General features: G+C 44.5%; 1 protein-coding gene across 2 annotated transcripts in view; it reads left to right on the forward strand.

The window, feature by feature from the left end:
* The window catches only part of LOC142587481 (thrombin inhibitor hemalin-like), an 83,042-nt gene extending 68,263 nt beyond the window's left edge, over positions 1-14,779 (forward strand). The window contains exons 1-4 of one of the 2 annotated variants that reach the window (XM_075698529.1): positions 8,920-9,158; positions 10,617-10,805; positions 12,665-12,727; positions 14,298-14,779. In XM_075698529.1, the coding sequence (XP_075554644.1) occupies positions 9,116-9,158; positions 10,617-10,805; positions 12,665-12,727; positions 14,298-14,509 (507 nt within the window). In that variant the 5' untranslated portion in view covers positions 8,920-9,115 and the 3' untranslated portion in view covers positions 14,510-14,779. Of the gene's footprint in view, positions 1-8,919; positions 9,159-10,616; positions 10,806-12,664; positions 12,728-14,297 lie in introns of those variants that run through there. The other variant, XM_075698530.1, reaches the window with a different exon arrangement.
* The last annotated feature ends 4,541 nt before the right edge of the window (positions 14,780-19,320 follow it).

Genomic DNA, 19,320 nt, shown 5'->3' on the forward strand with positions numbered 1-19,320 from the left:
CGCGCCGAGCTGAACGGAGAAATAATCGCCTAACGCTTTGCCTAAGCCCTAACGATGATGCGTAGCCAACTATCGCGAAAGTGCTTCGCATAACATCGACTCCCACTTTGTATGGGATCTGCTTCTTTTTTATTGCATCAGCATTGTCAGGTTTCTTCACTCGAAAACGTTTCCGCCGGGTCGGCCGTGCGCCTGTTTGGAGAGCGTGACATAATGCGCTCCCTTGGTATGCATGGGTCCCTATGGAGGTACATATGTGTATGCCCTATGACTACTGAGATTTATAAATGTTTTTATATATCGCGAGCCCTGAAGAGATATTAGGAGTAATTGGGGCGACAACAAACTAGTTGCAATTCATACGATGTAAATAATACTAGTAAATAAGACTCCTAGGGACTCATTAAGGGCACGGAAGCCTAATGGAGACTAATTACACTGAAATTGTTTAAGCGGAATGACAATTATTTCATGGTATTAGGAATACCGAAACCTATTGAAGTATAGCTTAGGAAAAATATTAAGCCTCATAAAGAGTAATGAAGGTTGAAATTATTACCTTTTTTATCATTTTTAAGGTTACCTAAACTGTTTTATACCTGATTTCGATTGATTTCCACCTAGTTGATTACGAGTTATGAGGATTGCTTACGGGTAATATACCATGCTTAAACTTAATTACTTTAATTACTTTAGTTGATAAATATCTATCATCATGTTGCTTTAACACTCCGATTCTTTAGATTATTCGCATGCAGAAAAAGAAAGAAACCGAGAAAAGGTCGTCATAATAGGACCAGACGTGTTCGGATAAGGCAAAGACGTATGTATGCAAGATGAGCAACTAGGAAGAATGCTTAAGCACAATCTGACAAATCGCCCTGGGGCGTTTCTGCAGTAATTGTTTTCTAACTTTTGGTCACTGTCAGTGCATAATCGCGACTTTATATGTTGTACGCCTTAAATGCTTGAACAATTCAACGATCATAGAAGGAAAAGGCATGGCATCGTTTTTTGCTTTTTGTTTTTGGTCTTTACCTCGTGCCCTTTTAAGTAATTATGTAGAGCCTTCTTCAACAGCAACCATCATAACTACTCGGAAAACTCAAAGGTGGTGCATAAGTTGTCGACATTGGCTAAAAACGCGTTTTATTTTTAGAATATGGAAAAGGTGCAGTAATAATGCTCTCGCACGAAATTTGTTTCGTAATGTAAATGATTAGTGGTCTAACTTCACCTTTAAATTTCTCAATATTAAATTTTGTTGATTGTCGATAATGGTGAGTGTTCAAGTGAAAACTGGTTGAACGTTAGGAGACAATTCATAAAGAAAATGAACTTCACTCTTTGAGACCTATCCTTCTTCCCGCGACAACTGCATGCTTTTCTTCACAGATGCATTTTTTCGCACAGATGCATACTTTACCTGCTTCGAAGTAAAAGACCAGGGACACGTTCGCCAAAATATTTATAGCAAGGACAACACACCACATCTTTCGCGCCGGGTAGACAAAGCTGACATCTGATGCTAGCCCGACCAGCTTTTGGATAATGAGGTTAACTTTTTGAAAGCTTTATCGTGGACATTTACTAGTAAAGTTTGTGTTTGTACGTTCCGGATAGCTGACAGCTCCAGCTGTAAATAAAGTCTTTCACTGGCTGTGATTCCTGCTACAGTGCACCTTGACTGCACTTTGTTGTGCCAGTCACACCAAGCCATGGACCTATGTGAGACCTGTCCTGCTTATGCTTACTTACCTACTTAAACCTCAGTTGACCTTTGAGTGCGTCCCCATTGTAATATCTTTGCACCAAATGTGTGCCTACACTTGAAACCCCGTCGTCTTTTCGGAGGTAGCAGAACGGGTCGCCAGAGCCGATATTGGTCACTTTCACCTCCTAGGAACACCAGCACCGCACCACTCTCACTGAGCACGCCTGGAAGCTGAGCAAGGTTCCAGCAGTTCTTTGCTCTGAAATGCAGGCGCGAAATCCCGGGCGCAAGTAACAATAAACATAGCAATACAAAAATCAACTATAGTCAAAGATATCCCAATAGCATAAACAGGAATACGAAAATTTATTTATGCATGCTCTCAGAAAAGTCCCACCAAGCCGCGCCGACCGAATATTACCGATGCCTTAAAAATCATGTTTCGCCATTGAACACCCGTGTACCCGTTTCACGGGTTGGCCACGCCTTCAGAGCATACATAGACATATTTTGCGTTTTCTGTTTTTGCGCCACTTTTGTGCATTTGAGTTGATAGCAGGCGTTTTCATTGTAATTTTCGTTCCCTCTTGTGTCCCTGCTGCCTTGTCCTAGGGTGAGGGATCAAATCCCTGCCGCGTCTGCCGCATTTCCAAGGAAGTGAAACGCAGGAACACTAGTGTGCCGTGCAATGAGTGCATGTTAAAGAACCTCAGGTTGCCCAAATAATACAAACCGCCCAAGTATGGCGTACCTCACAAACAGGTCGCCGTTTTGGCACGTAAAATTCCATAATTCTTTTCTTCTTGTATCTGTGCTTGCCATTTAGTAACATTCTCAATGACAAGAGCTAACATATTGCACCTAGTTAGCAAGCATTCCCAGGTTGCATGGTTACCGTATGCTCTATAGGTAAGGATACCCTGATTATATAGCGGTTTCTTTTTATTTTCTCAGCAGTATCAACGAAGCTGCGGCAGTTTATTTCTGCGAATAGGCTACGAAACTCTCGCTGTGATCTACTTCTTTACGTGTAGTTGTGACGAGTGGAGACGAGTGTGCTGGGGAAAATCGTGGACGAAGAGGAAGTGTGCATGATTGTTCGCGGCGTGCAGGCACTGAGGAAAGTGCGCTCTGCGGTTGGGAAATGCACGTGTCCGCAGAACGTGGTCCGGGCGACGAGGGCCTGCTGGGACGTGCTCCAGTGGCGATACACACGACTGCCGCTCCGCCTTGGCGCCTGGAGCACACACCCGCCCAGCACACACCCGAGCTGCTACCAGATCATTTAGTCACCCGTCACTTAATTTCCTTTCCCTTTATCCTCTGGTAATTTAGACACTAGCTAAACGGGGAAGGTGTTTAGCGTCCGAAGACAGCGTCCCTCGATGATTCGACCGCACGGTGGCGGCGCGAAGGAAGCGCCGTTGTACGTTAAGGAGACGCTTTATTCCAGCGCCGAGGCGTCTGTCCGAGTCCAAGCCAGAAGCTCCGCTCCCTCTCACACAACGAATACATGACTTTAGACCCTCAGCTGCACAAAAGAGTCACAAACCAGCCAGCCACACATGTGCCTTCAGCCCATTGGAGCCAATAGCACAGCAACCTTCGTGCCGCACGCGCAATAGGTGGAAACAGTGTCACACTTTACAACACGCCATGGGATTGGTTGGCTCAAAGATAAGCGTCATCTCCCTCTCCCTACATTAGGCTCTTAGTATCCGCCTAGATGTCCTTCCTCCCCTTTACTCCTGCAAGTGGCCGCCACACAAACTGCGAAAATGTTTCCACGAAACCACGGCTTATAGACGAAATGTCAGCGGGACAGTGGGCTGCCCAGCTCGGTCCCCCACGCAGCTGTGGGCTGGGTCACCTGAAATCCACAATCGGGACCCGACGGCCGTTGCACTCAAACGAATTCATTGGGCGTAGCCGGTTAACTGCTCCTTAAGATGCCGCCGTTTTCACAAGCCAGTTTCAGAAGGCGCACTCTGACGCCAAATACTGAAACTCATAGCGGATGGGCGGTGTATATTCGTCCAATTTCCGATTTCTAGAAGCTTCCGATCGAGACGGTCGACGGGACATGTAGGAAGCGCATGGGCATTGGCTGTGGCAGTGACTTCAAACATCCCCTTCCTTTTATCTTCACGCCCGTCTCCCCGAACGCTCTCCTGCACCTCGGACCGGCTTCGCTTTTGTTCCGAACAAGGAAGCAGATCTGGCTCTTCTTCTACGGCGCAACGACTAATCCGATTTCTTTCCACGTGTGGGTGGCTCTCGCGCTCTATGGCATGAGGTCTCTTATATTGAGATACTCAATTCAGACACGTTTTCATTTGCGGCTGCAATCGTTCAGAACTTGTAAGGCGCCTTCGTTAATCATAATGTTCTGGATGAAAAGATTATCTCTCTCCTGCAAGATAAGCTCAAGGTCCAGATCAATGCTCTTTCCCGAAAAAAATGGGCGCTATACATAGCGGCATTATACCCCTAGATGACCATTCTTCTAGCAGCCGTTGACGTTACGAAAAAAAGAATGGAGCTGTGCACGCAATGTAAGTTGTAGGATACATGAACGGTGGACAATTAGACTTACGCCATGTGTGCTAAGGGAAAGAAATTGCTGACGAGGACGGCAGAAAATTACTTGGGGTGATGAAATATGCGAATTTGCAGACGCAAGTTGCCATCGGCAAGCGCCAGGAGTATCTGGCGATCGCCGGTAGAGGTCGCCGTCCAGCAACGGACATAAATATAGGCTGATGATGACGATATCGATAATGTTGATGTTGATGATGACAGGCCACCATGGACGCCACTCGTTCGAAGGGAGACACTGGTCTTTAAGTTTCGCATATAGTAATTACTGGAAACAACATATTGCCCTAACAATTACGTGAATTTGGCCAAAAGCTATGGCGTTTTTTCTTCATCTGTATAAATTAGGGTAATAAATACAATTGAGCAAGATTACGTAAAAATTCTGGGGTAAAGTGAACTAATCTTGCGTTCGCTTGTATTCTCGATGTGTCTAACAAAAAGTAAGGCAGCCAGCTTTGTTAACAGTATTGAAGCGATACAAAAAACGCCTTTATAGGTGCGTATAAGCCGTCGGATATTTCCCTGTGCCATCATGTTACCTGTTATGCAGGTGATATATTAGAAAGCTTCTATTTGCACAATATTAACTCGGTAAAACAAAGACCATAGAGAGACAGAGAGATCAGTGACTCTTGAAATCATTTCATGAATTACTGGCAAATACAATCATGAGCACCCTATCGTACAACACGTGACAATTGTAGAGTTCCCCCGCAATTCGTCAAGGAACAGTGATACAGATGTCAAATCACAAAAATATATCCTGGAAGCCCTTCCGCAAGTCTAAAAGACTCCCATGCCATCTTGAGAAGCGTGCGCTTTACAAGAAGGATACCCCTACATAGGTGTTCAACACTGAAGCAATAAATCTGACATACACTATTGGTGCATCTCATGCATTTAAAAACGCTACACATCTAACTTGGGCTGAGTTGCCGTGCTCTGCGCGAAGTGGTCTTGAGTGAGTGCCATTCTTTGACAATCCCTGTCAGTGAATACGTGCCACTAAATCGCCGCATGTGCTACGTGAGCAAAATCGGACATTGTATGCACGAGAACAGCACTGCTTAAAACATTCGGCATTCACAGTACCCCGTCAAAACAGTGTCTGCTGCTTTGCGCAATGCGGCGGTAATGTAAGGGTTACATTGCTTGGAGCAAGAACTCAAGATTGTATTTCTAAGAGCTACAAAATAAGATCTTTACGTCACGCTGTGCTATGCGTTACGAAAAGCATGGTGATCGAATGAACGAGCACCATACATCCATTTTAACAGCGAAGCTGTTTAGGGCTCGCAATTCTAGTTGAGCGTGGTTGTCAAAGCCAGTCTGTTACGCCAGGTAAAGGTTCCACCTTGGGCCGACAGATGGCACCACCACCACAATATGCGTCCGCGAAGAGGTGCGTTGCTTTAAGCGAAGCCTAGCGCCCACCAGGTGGTGGAAGAGAAGAAGGGGAAAGTAAAGAGGTATACGAGAGCGTAAAGTGGTATAAGAGAGAAAACCTAAGGGAACGCGTTCCCATGGGACGGCGTTTCGTGCCATGGACACCGAAATTTTACGAGCGCCTGGTGCACGCGCCCCCGTTCAACTCCAGCCCACACCCACTCCGGAAGCAACGGACGTCAGCGCGGTCACCTGTGAGCGCCAGCGCCGTCCAAGAGTGAATAATCCCTTGCTTCGCGCTAAGGGAACAGCAGCGAAACACCAGCGGAGACAAACGAACCCCAAGAATGAGAAGCAGCGAAGGCGCAACGCCAGCGCAGAGCGGAGCTGCCGTTCTCCTGTGTTTCACTAAGAAACACGAACCGCAGATTCTAGCTCGACGCAACGATATGGATGATAAATGAAAAGATCAGAGTCATCAATAAATTGACAGGATAATCACACCACACTAATAATTACTCAATAAGAGGATACATTGTCCCAACAAAAAAGATAATCACACGAAAAGAAGAGACAATCACAAGATCAGAACAGTAAAATAACACAGATAACCAGAAGAAAAGAACAGACACACAAAAGAAAATCAGAAGCCGAACACAGGAGAACTCCATATATGCTGTTTCCGGACATTTCACAAGCGTGTACCTGGCATTGTTTTCTTTCACGCCGTATCTTTAGGTCTCCAAAAAGGCGCTCTTCTCTGCAAGAGGGCAGGCCACACACACTAAACTAGAAGATTACGATTACTTTCTTGAGCGTTGGTTTTGTTTCAGTTGGCATAGTTTGATATCGTGGTAAATAAATATCACAAAGGTATGCTGTAGTGTTTTGGCAGGCAAGGGGCAACGATAATCAGTCGCGCTGCTCGACTAGCTTTTCCGCACCTTACATAAATAAGATACAGCTTTCGAATTCGTGAGAATTGAGTGGAGGAGAGTAAAAGAAATGGTACATAAATGGATGAATGTAGAACAATTCAATGCGCTTTTTCGTATAGATATCTGCTGGGTAGACTGGAGGTTTAAAGACTTCAATGTTCCTCAGTGACATAAGCACAAGCTGTTGTTCATCCCGTCCCACCAACTGGGAAACAAGAGCTACGCACGCTCTGTTCTCTTAACTATCATAGGGCAAACCAACAAATTTGTAACAACGACTTCCATCACAACGAATACGAAATCTCTTAACGAAAATAGAGCAATCCCTTCACAGGGAACACGCCTACATCTTCTTCCGTATTCTGGCGAAGATTGTATTGCATCATTCGTGTCGGCGTTGGTGTTGCCATGCGAAACAAACTGAAGCTGCAAGAAAATAAAAAGTGCTTGTCGGGCTGCGAAACCACCAAGCTATCCGAATCATCCATTATCGGTTCATCATGGGCGCCCTTTAAATCGGGGTTTTATGTGCACAAAGAAGCAGACGCAGCGCAAGGCACTAGCCAATCACAGGCGTCGCAATCTCCTGAGGAACGCAAGGGTGCGATCGCGTGTTCGCTTGCCAAGCACGCACCGTACCGCGCGAGTTTAGGCCAGGCTTTCAGATGGGGAGGCCGCGCTTAGTTTGCCCCGCCGAAGAGAAGGCTTTGTTGAAGGAACGGCACCAGGAGGTGGCCGCGCGTCCGCCCGAAGAATACGCGGCGTTTGATGAACACCGCCGCGAACTCGTTCGAGAATGGTCTCGTCGTCGACGTGCCAACCTCGTCGTGAGGCTGCGCGAAGCGAAGGCGATACAACAACGAAGAGCGGCGCAAACGGAGCTTCGCTTGCACCACTCTTCACAGTAATGGAAGCGCAGATATTTTTTTATTTCCAAAACGGTATATAAATGTTTAGCTCCAACAGAACAGCAAGATTGCCTCGGGACCCACTGCTCGAAAGGCTGCACAGGAAGCTGACACCTCATTAGTATATTTCTTTAACGTTGAAATTTAAACCGTAACTCCATCAGAAAATGCATTTAGCTTCACAGAACTGTTGGCCCAAAATTGAGTAGTCTCTATCCTCTCCGTATGCTGCAAATCCTCCCAGTATGTAATGTTTTTAGCTTTCTTATGCTGCTTGTGAAAACAAAACTGGTTGTTAAAACAATGCCTTCTTCCGCTAAACATATTTTGTATCGCTGCAACGAGAGGGCAAGCACCATCAGTGGTCACTGTGTTGTTAATTCTGACAAAATAGTGGTAGGAAATAACGAACTACAGCGGATAGATTATGGAAAGCAGAAAGCAATAGGACTGCAGAAAATTGATTACAATAAGGGTAAGTAAATGCCTTATAATTTATTAGCACGCTACATTATAACGGCCCACAACAGACGCAACAGGAACACAAAATGTAAACATTGTGGTCGTAACAACCACCACTCCGTTCGCCGGCAACATATCATTGTTCATTCCATGTGGGTAACGGCGAGTAGGTTGTTCGTGGTAAAACCCCTGATAACCACGCCCTGACTGATTAAGGCACTGTAGGCTGCCTCTGGTCCATTGTTTCCGGTTGTTCTTCAACAATCAAGCCAATCAAAGCACTCCACACAGCGAAGTTTAGTCTTTAAGCATCGGAGGCCGCATTAGTTCCCTGCTCGAGCAGAATCGTACCGGTTCCTCTTCAAAAGACGGGAATGGTCGAAATGGCGCGGGATATTGACTGTGCACAACACGAGAGCCCCGCACATCTCTACGATGTCCTGGCGCCAACGTGTTCACGGTCCAGCTCTACGGGCGAATTATGTTACTTTTGCAGTGCACTTCTTCAGGACACCCAACCGAAAACTAAGCACAAAGCAAGATATCTGAAAACGCATAACAAGGCTACCCGTCTTCTCACTGAATTCTTGCATCATGTGCATAGGAGAGAGCATGGTACTCGCAATATTTTATTTGGGTTTAAAATTTTAGGTCTGAAATGCTGTCCTGCAGCGGATTGTTATCGTCGTTATTGATCTATTATTCTCCCTTTCCATCCCCCTTTGGTGGTAAGTGATGCAGCAGAACACGAGTCTTCAATTAGTCACATTTCACGATTGATACTGTCTTTAGGCGGATGCAATATCGAACGGAAGCTGAACACCCCCCCCCCCCCCATTTGTGGGTCAAAGGGAGGCGTCAAGGTTTTAATATTTTTCTGTAGTTCTCTTTGTATCACAGATATAGCCGTAAGAGTGGGAAGGTGAGTGGATTTCGTAACGGGTTCACTGCGTATATTGCAACGAGATTGCGTTTTCTCCTAACAGCTCAATCAGCATAGATACACCTCGCCGGAAACGTTGCGTGCACACTATTGTTCTAGAGCGTATATATAGGCGATAAATTAACTGGGGTCGTCATTGCTGTTCTAGAAGGACCTGAACAAGATGAAGCTCTACATCTTCCTGGCTCTCGTCGGCACCGCGTTTGGTGAGTAGTAGCTGCAGAAGGTCGCAATTATTTTATTTCATTCGCTAACACCAAGGCCCTTTCTGTGCCCATGCTTGATTGCACAAGAAAATCAGTACGTCAATTCTACCAGAAAATTAAATACAAGCAAAACTGCAAGCAATTTTGAACGCCGGCCATTCATAACGATTTTGTTTTGTTTACACAACTAGGACGCCTTACAATGGACTCTGGGACAACATTGAACGAGGGTTGTAGCTACTCCTAATTTAAAACATTGGCTAGTACTATGCGAAGTGGCACTCAAATAAACATCTTCCGTCAGAGTAACCTGCGTGGAATTCTTGTTCTTCCTGCGGAAACCTGCATATGGGATATGATTATGTATGTCCTAGCACATCGATGCCGATTTATCGCGCTATTTGTCATCAATATCGTTCGAAAAGTGAAGCTTTAAAATTTATCATAGAGAAAGTATTGTTCAAGGTCGAGTGGTACTTGCATTACGATGCAAAGTTGCATTTAGGAGCACCCGTTTTTTTCTGATTTTTGTTTTTTTAATAAGAGTTTAGCAATAAGTTGTTATGAAGCAAAAAGTTGGCTGACCAGAATATGTATATATCTCTATAAATGTAAACTTTAGAACAAGAGATACGTGAGATCACTAAGAAATTTAGTAACTCTATGATTTCTTAAATGCACAATGAAATTTACGTGATACATTAAACCATACACCTGGATTCTATACTTTACCGCCATTAAGACCTACCACCGGGAACTTTAATAAGAATCATTCCACAGTTCTTGTTCCTACGTGTTTTGCACGTTCCTTACAAATTCTAGAGAGAAATAGAGAGAGCGATAGAGAAATATATTCGCAGAAAGGCAGAGAGGTTGTGCTGAACTGTAGCTTGCTTAGGCCTGTTACTCTATAGAGTGAGTAAGGGACGGTGAGGAAAAGGGGTGACCAATGATGAAGAAGCTGGTGAAAACAATGTGCGTACATAGAAGTTCCCAACATTGTAGAATTCCTAAAGCAGCTAGGCTAGCCCAGTGGCTTGTAGAAATGCTGCAGTGACACTTGTAATCAAGGCTGAATAAATTCTGTCTATACAGTATACTACTTTGAACAATACGATAAAATCAATGTATTAAAGGTCATTCCTAGTAAATTCCAAGCATCATCTTCTAGGATTCAAACAAAGAAAGGAGGCTATAAGATGTCGCAGAAATTTAGAATCTGCCTTGACCTGTCGATTGATATGCCAGAAAGAAAACCTTGCTTGAGAAACAAATTTTAGGTTGTTTCATAATTCTACAAATCGGAAATATTGACAAAGATTTTCACTATTGCATACGACACAAAACTTTCGAGGGCGAGGCACTAAGTACGAGCCAAGTTTAATGGAAATACTATAAGCGGAATATCACCTTCTCGCAATTGTCCTAAATCTCCCATAAATCCTGTCCGTCCAATAGCGGCGAGGAACTTCGACAGGGAATGCCGCCAGGCACCGGACAGCGGATTCTGCAGGGCACAGCAGCTGATGTGGTGGTTCAACGTTGAAAGCGGAAGGTGTGAGCGGTTCTACTACGGTGGCTGCGGCGGTAACGAGAACAAGTACGAGACCAAGGAGCAATGCCAGGAAAACTGTTCGGCTGAAAAACGTGAGTAGCTGAAGCACCTACGTTGCGAGTAGTGGGTATTAGAAAAGTCAAGTAAGACGAATTGCATTCGAGGTTGGATAAGCCGCACACACGTATATAAATATATGTGCGTGTGTGCTTGCGCGCGTATGTACCGTGTAACTAATATGAATTCACTCTACCTACATACGCAACGATGTTTAGACAACAATCATGGTACCGAATAAACTATGTGCTCCCGGTTGTAATGCTCCAGGTTATTTCAGCTTCGGTTATTTAGGATAAATTCCCGTACGGAAGAAAGCAATTGCCATCAATAGAATCTGAAACCCACAAGGTGCGCAGAATACGTGCGGTGCTGAAGTCATGGAAGACGCACGACGAAGACGGTCAACAATTCCTCCAAGAAAACGTATGGCCTGTGCAAATAATCTTGGCTGGCGCATAGCAAGGCTATTGCAGTTTCTGAAGAGCATGTAGCATACAGAAAGCACCATGCGCACTGCTGACACAACAGAAGGAAACTGTCCCGAAAAGCCTGCAATGGTACATCAAGGCATCATGGCTACCAGGCATCGCGCCACTGATATGCAATCTGAATAAAGCATCAAGAGGCGCAGTAGAAAATAGGAATCACGTGAAGCCAAATTTGTCGTTTATTTTGCTGGCCTGCATTCGTCTCACTGTTTTTCCTGCATATATAGCTCAGCTAAATAAACGACAAACTTGGCTTCACGTGCTTCCTATTTTCAACTGCGCCTCTTGAGTCTAAAATAAAATCCAACTATGACAGCAGCAAAATAATAGCATCACATAGTAGCAATATATATATATATATATATATATATATATATATATATATATATATATATATATATATATATATATAGCAATGCAGTAATATCACCGCGAAGAACACACTATAGCAATCTGGAAAGATTGTAAAAAGAAACATAGGGGGTAGGTTAAATACGGTTAATGAATTCCAGTCATTTATTGTGCTTGGAAAAAAGGAACATTTGTAGACATTGGTCCGTGCAAAAGCGGTGATAATGAATATGTGCGATAGAATCGTGTTTTTCTTGCTGACGTTGGAGAAAGGTACGGTGAAGTGTAGAGTCTGATTTGATGGTTACGAAGTAATGAAAATGTAACCGAGAGTTTCGCGCTCTCACCTTAGGTTGATCAATTGCATGGACTACATAAAGAATATGCATCAGTTTCATGACGAACCACAATGTCTGTCCAGATTATTAATAAAAACTACCACTGCAACATTGCCGTAGCTTTCAGATCAAACGTAACGATTGCACATTTGAAGCCCAGGAGCAGTAACGTCATATTAACGTGAGAGACATCCTAACACTAGCTCAACATTCCAGATATATTGATCGCAACGCGAATCCACAAAGATCTTCAGGGATGCACTGTGTTCCTTTCTTATAAGCTGAGACGCATTCACTACTTCTCAGCGTCTGACTTTTAACGAAATCATGAGCCCTCAGTTTAACAATTGGAAGTATACGTAGCTTTCTTTTTATCCACCACCCACAAGTTCCACCTTTTCTGGGACGCTGTCGAACCGCGCAATTTGTGAGAACGTAGGTTGCAACTACAGAAGATCCACCATTGACATACCAGTGGTTTGTGTGAAATGCGGTGAGACTGATTTATATGCAATCTTGGTACTTCATTGTTTGTTTCAACATGACTACTCAATCACCTTCAGCTTTCTGAATGTGGCTAAAGATATAAATACAAGAGAATTAGAAAAGCGCCCTCAAGTGAATTTGGCCGGTAATTGAGATCTCCTCAAGTTTTCCAAGTATGCTTACAGACCACAATAAAAATGATCGATTGCGTTATTTTTTCATTTTCAGCGATCCTCAGACCATACCCACAAGATGCGCCCTTATCGGGAATGACGGAGGACTTTGTTTCTGGTAAGCCTTGATATGTGCTTTTCGAGCTGTGACGGAATACGTCTGCTGTCAAGAGCAGGTTAAGTCGGGTATCAAATTACAATCCACGAACGAATCCGCAGTCGGCAGAGCGTCTCAATTCTTACAGCGTTGTAGGTCTCACCAACTATCAGTATTTATCACAGTGGGTTTCAAATCAAACGCTTTCTCGTAGCTTTCATTGATTATGAGAAAGCGTTTGATTCTGTCGAAACCTCAGCAGTCATGGAGGCATTACGGAATCAGGGTGTCGACAAGCCGTATGTAAAAATACTGAAACATATCTATAGCGGCTCCGCAGCCACCGTAGTCCTCCATAAAGAAAGCAACAAAATCCCAATAAGAAAGGCGTCAGGCAGGGAGATACGATCTCTACAATGCTATTCACAGCGTTTTTACAGGAGGTACTCAGAGACCTGGATTGAGAGGAATTGGGGATAAAAGTTAATGGAGAATACCTTACTAACTTGCGATTCGCTGGTGATATTGCCTTGCTTAATAATTCAGGGGACCAGTTGCAATGCATGCTCACTGACCTGGAGAGGCAAAGCAGAAGAGTGGGTCTAAAGATTAATGTGCAGAAACTAAAGTAATGTTTACCAATCTCGGAAGCGAACAGCGCTTTACAATAGGTAGCGAGGCACTGGAAGTGGTATTGACTTAGGGCAGGTAGTGCCGGCGGATCCGGATCATGTGACGAAAATAATCAGAAGAATAAGAGTGGGCTGGGCTGCGCTTGGCAGGCACTCTCAGATCGTGAACAGCAGGTTGCCATTATCCCTCAAGAGAAAAGTGTATAATAGCTGTGTCTTACCAGTACTCAGCTACGGGGCATAAGCCTGGAGGCTTACGAAAAGGGTTGTACTTAAATTGAGGACGACGCAAGGAGCTATGGAAAGAAGAATGACGGGTGTAACGTTAAAGGATAAGAAAAGAGCAGATTGGGTGAGGGAACAAACTCGACCTAATGACATCTCAGTGACATGAGGTGAGCACGTATTGGTCGCCTTTGTTTACCTCGAATAGCAAAGCGTGGCAGTTTTCTACGGCGAATATAACTAAAGTGACAAGCTGGTGCTCGGCTATATGACTGCAACATTGCAGCTATATTACTGAGTGATTCTTCTATGGAAATATACTATCGGCCCTTGGCAACAGAAGCACACGAATACATTTGTCTACTGATGCAAATCAGGTTGGCTCAATTTTCGGAAAATATATTGTACATTCTCTCCAAAGAAATGAAAGGAAACGATAAATAACACAAATACCGCGCAGAGGGCATGACTGCGAACTAACCAGCTTTCCTGTGCATTTATTAAGCACATCTGTGCTACGACTTTTTAAGCTTTTCGCCACGCTAGCACCAAGTTTTTCTATTTTCTTGCGTTTCGCTAAACGCATTGCGCTAGATGTTTTAATATTAATTTCTGAAGATAATAGCTAGATCTGACGATCATTACGCAGAGGTGCGGCATGTAATGGAGAAGGCCTTGTCGAATGATGGTAATCTGTGGCTGATTTCAACATTCTTTTCTTTTTTTTCCTGCAGCGTCCGTTGCATCCGTTTGTTACTTGCAACCACATGCGGGACCTTGCCAAGCATCCATCCCCCGTTTCTACTACGATTCCAACGCTAAAACCTGCCGCCCCTTTGTGTACGGTGGCTGCCACGGCAACGGCAACAACTTTGAGTCTCACCGAGACTGCATGTTCTTCTGCGCATCTCCAGTGCCCCTACAGCCCGAGCCACGCATGGCATAAGCAAAGCGCTCGCTATGAGTCAGTGCCGACAGAGGCGGCGCGCTGAGAAGACATTGCTGGCTGAGAGGCATTCCCGAAAAGCAGCAACCACCACGAAGCGACAAATAATGTATTGAGATGCCGCAAAAACAATTATTCTGGGAATCTGTAAAGTAACTTTTCTAGAAACCAAGCAACTGGTACTGGAGAAGTGATTTTTAAATAACTCGCAGATGAGTCATGTTTCTTGCAGTGCTCTTGGAGAAATAAAACGCTTTTTTTGTAAATCTACCCAACATATTTCTTCGCAGGAAAAATAATCAGTAAGTAGTAGTTTAATCTGCTACTTGGCTTGCAAGAAGTAGAGAGTAAACAGAGAGCGAAAGGCTGACAGCTTGCGGCTGTTTTCTCTTGTACTGATAAGTAACGCTAGAGGATTCCTCAGGCTGTAGAATTGTTAAGGACCTGAATATCAATTTTTGGGTGCCTTTCAGCGACCTTCACAAAGCTATCAGGAAGGCGCCGCGTCTTCGGTCATTTACTCCAATGTGGCTTTCATCTTCGTTAATTATCAGACTCTCGATAAGGCGCTTACTATTATAAGCATTACACCTGGGTGTTGGTTTGGCTTTAGGTATAATCAGTAGCTGCATGTATTCACCTCGACATATGGGATCCCATGCATGTGGCCTAGGATTATTGTTGAGTGCATTACCGAACGCAGCCTTCTTGAACTCCCAGAGTCTCACGCCATCAAAAGTTGCGTTCTGTCGATTTCGCCGGCCCGAAATTCTTTGCAGCCTTTTCATAAGTTATGGATTTTCGATTAACCCGGCATCCTTCAGGCATCCTAATGTTTCATATATAGGTATGTGTTCATCATTGTTGCTAAACTCTGACTTGCTACTACTGATCGCCTGGCCGCATTTTCTCCGTGAGAATTTTCGCTGCTGTTTACAATATGACTCGACCGGGACGACGCAAAACACGGCATCCGCCGGGCGTAAGTGTTGTCGATCTAGAAAGTGAAGACGGTAAATGACACGGCTAACGGAGTCGGTATTTATTGCTAACCTGCTCCGTATAATTATCTCTCTAAATTTTGCACAATGTCTTCTCCAAGAGGAGTGTTGCAGCTTCCCTGGTTCCACCACCATGCACCTTGTTATACTTTAAGCCCGCTCTGTGCGTAATCTGTTGAGCACCTGGTTAGAGCGGAAATCTTGATCGATTGCTTGCTGCTATACGAAGGAAGATGATGCAGCTGTAAGGCTGCACTCTCGCCACTTATTTATTTATTTATTTATAGAAGTAGCTATAGCGCCATCTAGTGGCATTCTTGTAAAGGGGTTTACTATAAAAAAAGAAATCATCATACAAGAAATAATAAAATGCGTTATGCAGCAGACGTGAAAATTTTAAGGGCATACGATAGATGGTACAAAATACACTGGCATTGACATACACCGAAATATTTACACCTTGATGAAAGTAATTGCCATCCCTATGCGCCGACAATTTCGGTCGTTCATTTGGTGAAGTTGTAAGTGCCTATATTCCATAAGAACACGTAGGAGTGTCTGTTCCATCCATTAATCTGTAAGTAGAGGCTGCGTTTCTTTTTGTTTTCTTTTGTAAACCTAACGACGCTGAACTTCGACATGCTGAGCTTCATCTTCCATTTGCTGCACCACTCTATTATTGAGTCGAGATATTTTTCGAATGGTTCGGAATCCTTCGTGCACTTAATATTTACGCAGCAGTAGTCTGCGTACAACCTCATATCGCAGCACACACATGCAGCAAGACCACTGATAGGAACAAAACAAAAAAAGTGGACATAAAAGGGAGCCTTGTGGCAGGCCCGATAAGACTTGTAACAGGGCTATTGTCACCGAGTGCACTGAGATGGGTTACAATGCGAGAACAGTCACAAAAATCCTTAAGGATCGCGGAACCTTTTAAATAATGTGAAGCCCTCGACCAAACGTACACCACAAAATGTAGTGTGTCACTATGGGGCATAGAAAACCACAATCAAGGATTTCCTTGTGCAGAAGAATGTTCTGACAGCTCTAAATATGCTTCGCCCTACCTACAGGAAAGAACGTTCGTGAAGTCCACAGGTAAGGCCAGCGTTTCCTGTGACATGGTTCGAACGTAAAGTAGTTAACACTGCTTCAGGCTTACATTTCCAAATTACAAAAGTAATATTCAGTGGAAAACTAAGTGCAAGTCTAAAGAATTGTAAACACAAAGTCAGTTGCCTTCTATACTAAAGTGGGGAAGGCCACAATTTACTGTATATAGTACACGAATTGAAGATAAAGGGATTGAATCAGTGAAGATCACTTTTACGGAGCCCAAACTCCTAGGACAATATGTAAGGCACGAAAAAGAACAAGACACAGCACCTCAGCGCTGTGTATTGTCTCTTCACGTGACTAAGCTACTGTCCCACTAGTTCGTGCTCCTAATCAGGCATGCTTCCACGTCAACTCGTCCATTTTTAGCGTTTCACCTGTTAAAATGCTTTAGATGTATTCGTTTCCGGTTTGAAGGAATTTCAGCAGCTGCCGCAATTGGCAGCCAGATCGAACGGAGTCACCGCCTGGCGGACACTGGCTGGAGCCCGACGGCGTGGAAGACGCGTGGCGTCGTCTGCTAGCCGCTGCTTGTTTACATGTGCACGTGCCGCCCGCATATCCTTATCTTTGTTCCATGGTAGTAGCGAAGTCATAAATGGTGGTATGCATTTTTTTCGACAATGTAGAAACTAATTTGGCTTTGCGCTGTAGTATTTGCGTTGCAATAATATCGGTTACCGTGCGCGTCGAGCTCGCGATGCGTAATCGCTGCGTAAGCCAGAGCGAATAAAATGCTGTGCTTGCAGTGTGATTCAAGCATTTCACAAAAAGCATTTCGCGTTGTTAAAAAAAAAATAAAGGAGTCGCTGCGATACCTAAACGCAGCGCTTTAGCAATTCCTTGCAGAGATGAGTTGATATTCCGCAATATTTGTGATACCACGAAACAGCAAGGAAGTTGCCCAAGATCGTTCTGCAGCAGCAAGGGAAATCTCAAGGGCTGATATGAAGACGCAGGATACAATTGATCTTAGGCGTAAAATATCACTGAGATCGTGGCTAGCCGCTACGCAACTATCCTTAGTTGTTTCTGAGGCGCTCTTTAAATATGTGGATGTGCCGCTACGGAGAAATAATTTTGCCTCGGCAGTCAATTTTCGTGCTTTCGTACGTTTAGTCTCTGTTGCTAAAGAGAAGCGGGAAGCAAGCATTGCAAGTTGATCATGTGTAACGTTCCAGTGAGCTCACAGTTGCTGGCGGCTAGTATAATGCGCTCGTTGGCGTGGTGTTGTTAGCTTGACGCGGGGTGGCAGCCATCATTTTCACTAAAAACAAAACAACGTAATATGGTTGGTTTCTAATTTAATACAAACTTATTCGCACTGTTCTCATGAATGTGAGGGTACGTGAATGGTGCACACGCACCATTCTCATGCATCGGTGCAATCATGCAAGTCATTCTTGAGACTAAATGCAGGTATTGCAGGTGAAGCGGAAAAAAAAAATGAAGCGCGTGACGCCACAGAGATATGCTGCCAGTGAGGTGTCACTGATAGTGCGGTAGCTTGTTTAACTAACTACCTTGAATTTGGCAGATAATTGAAAAAGCATTGACAAGTATTTATCTATGGGTTCAAATGGCGAAGTAGAGTCACAATTACTGGCTGCTTTAACTTCACTGTACATGAATACACGTATTTAAGGATCAGTGCAGGAATGGAACAAAGTTGTATTTCGCAACATTAGCGCCACCCATCAACGCTGACTCCTCTACGCAGAACACACTTGGAGGCCGAGCTGGTTCCACAAGCCCAGCCGTTCTCGTTCCTCTTAGGGTTAGGCCAACTATCCTGATTCTCATAGTGTTCCCTGTGTTGGTTACTGCAATCTCAACACAACTTCCAGCAATGGTGCGCGACCTATTCAATGCGGTGGCACACCTGGCATCGTGGAAGGCCGATGTCGGCGCGGGAATTTCTCATTGTCCGAGGCGCTGGAGGACGGCATGCGCAATCTTTGACAGGATTTAGTTGGTCCAATAACGAGGATATGGAGTTCGCGATCGCGTTTATGTTCCTCTCGTCGTTGGTGGCCTCTTGCACGCATTTTCAGTCTGCCTGAGTGCAGATATGGAAACACGTCATAGGCGACTGCATTGTTGGAACAGCCGGTGCCACTCCAAGGGGACTTGTCGAGACATTTGGGGACCACGGCTGCCGACCACTACAGAAAAATGTGCTAATCGCTTCTGGCACGAGTAAAAAAAGTAGCCTGATTAATATGCTGCCAAATTTAAAGGAATGCAGAAGTGTTCCGTGCCTGGTATAAGCGAGACCTTACAACGCGCGTTGCGTTGTAAGCTTATATAGAGATGACCCGGAGGTACCTTGATGGGCCGTAGATGGTCTGCGCTTAACAATGCGTTCTGCACGCACAGTCCTGGAAAGTGTGTGAAATAATTCACCACGAGGAACCGAGTAGCTGAATAATAGAACTTTTGTTTTTCCTACAGCGGCGACCGACTTTGAGAAGCAATGCGGGCAGAAGCCTGTGTTCGGAATTCTCAAAGCTGGGACGCCGTGGTGGTGGTTCAACAAGGAGACTGGAAAATGCGAAAAGTTCTATTACGGAGGCTGCGCCGGTAATGAAAACCAATACCTGACGCAAGACAAGTGCGAAGAGACATGCTTACCGGGCCAACGTGAGCCGCCATTTTATCTTTGTAAATGAGTTGACTGATTATATC

This window comes from Dermacentor variabilis, chromosome 7 (assembly GCF_050947875.1).
Source record: "Dermacentor variabilis isolate Ectoservices chromosome 7, ASM5094787v1, whole genome shotgun sequence".
Lineage (NCBI taxonomy): Eukaryota > Metazoa > Arthropoda > Arachnida > Ixodida > Ixodidae > Dermacentor > Dermacentor variabilis.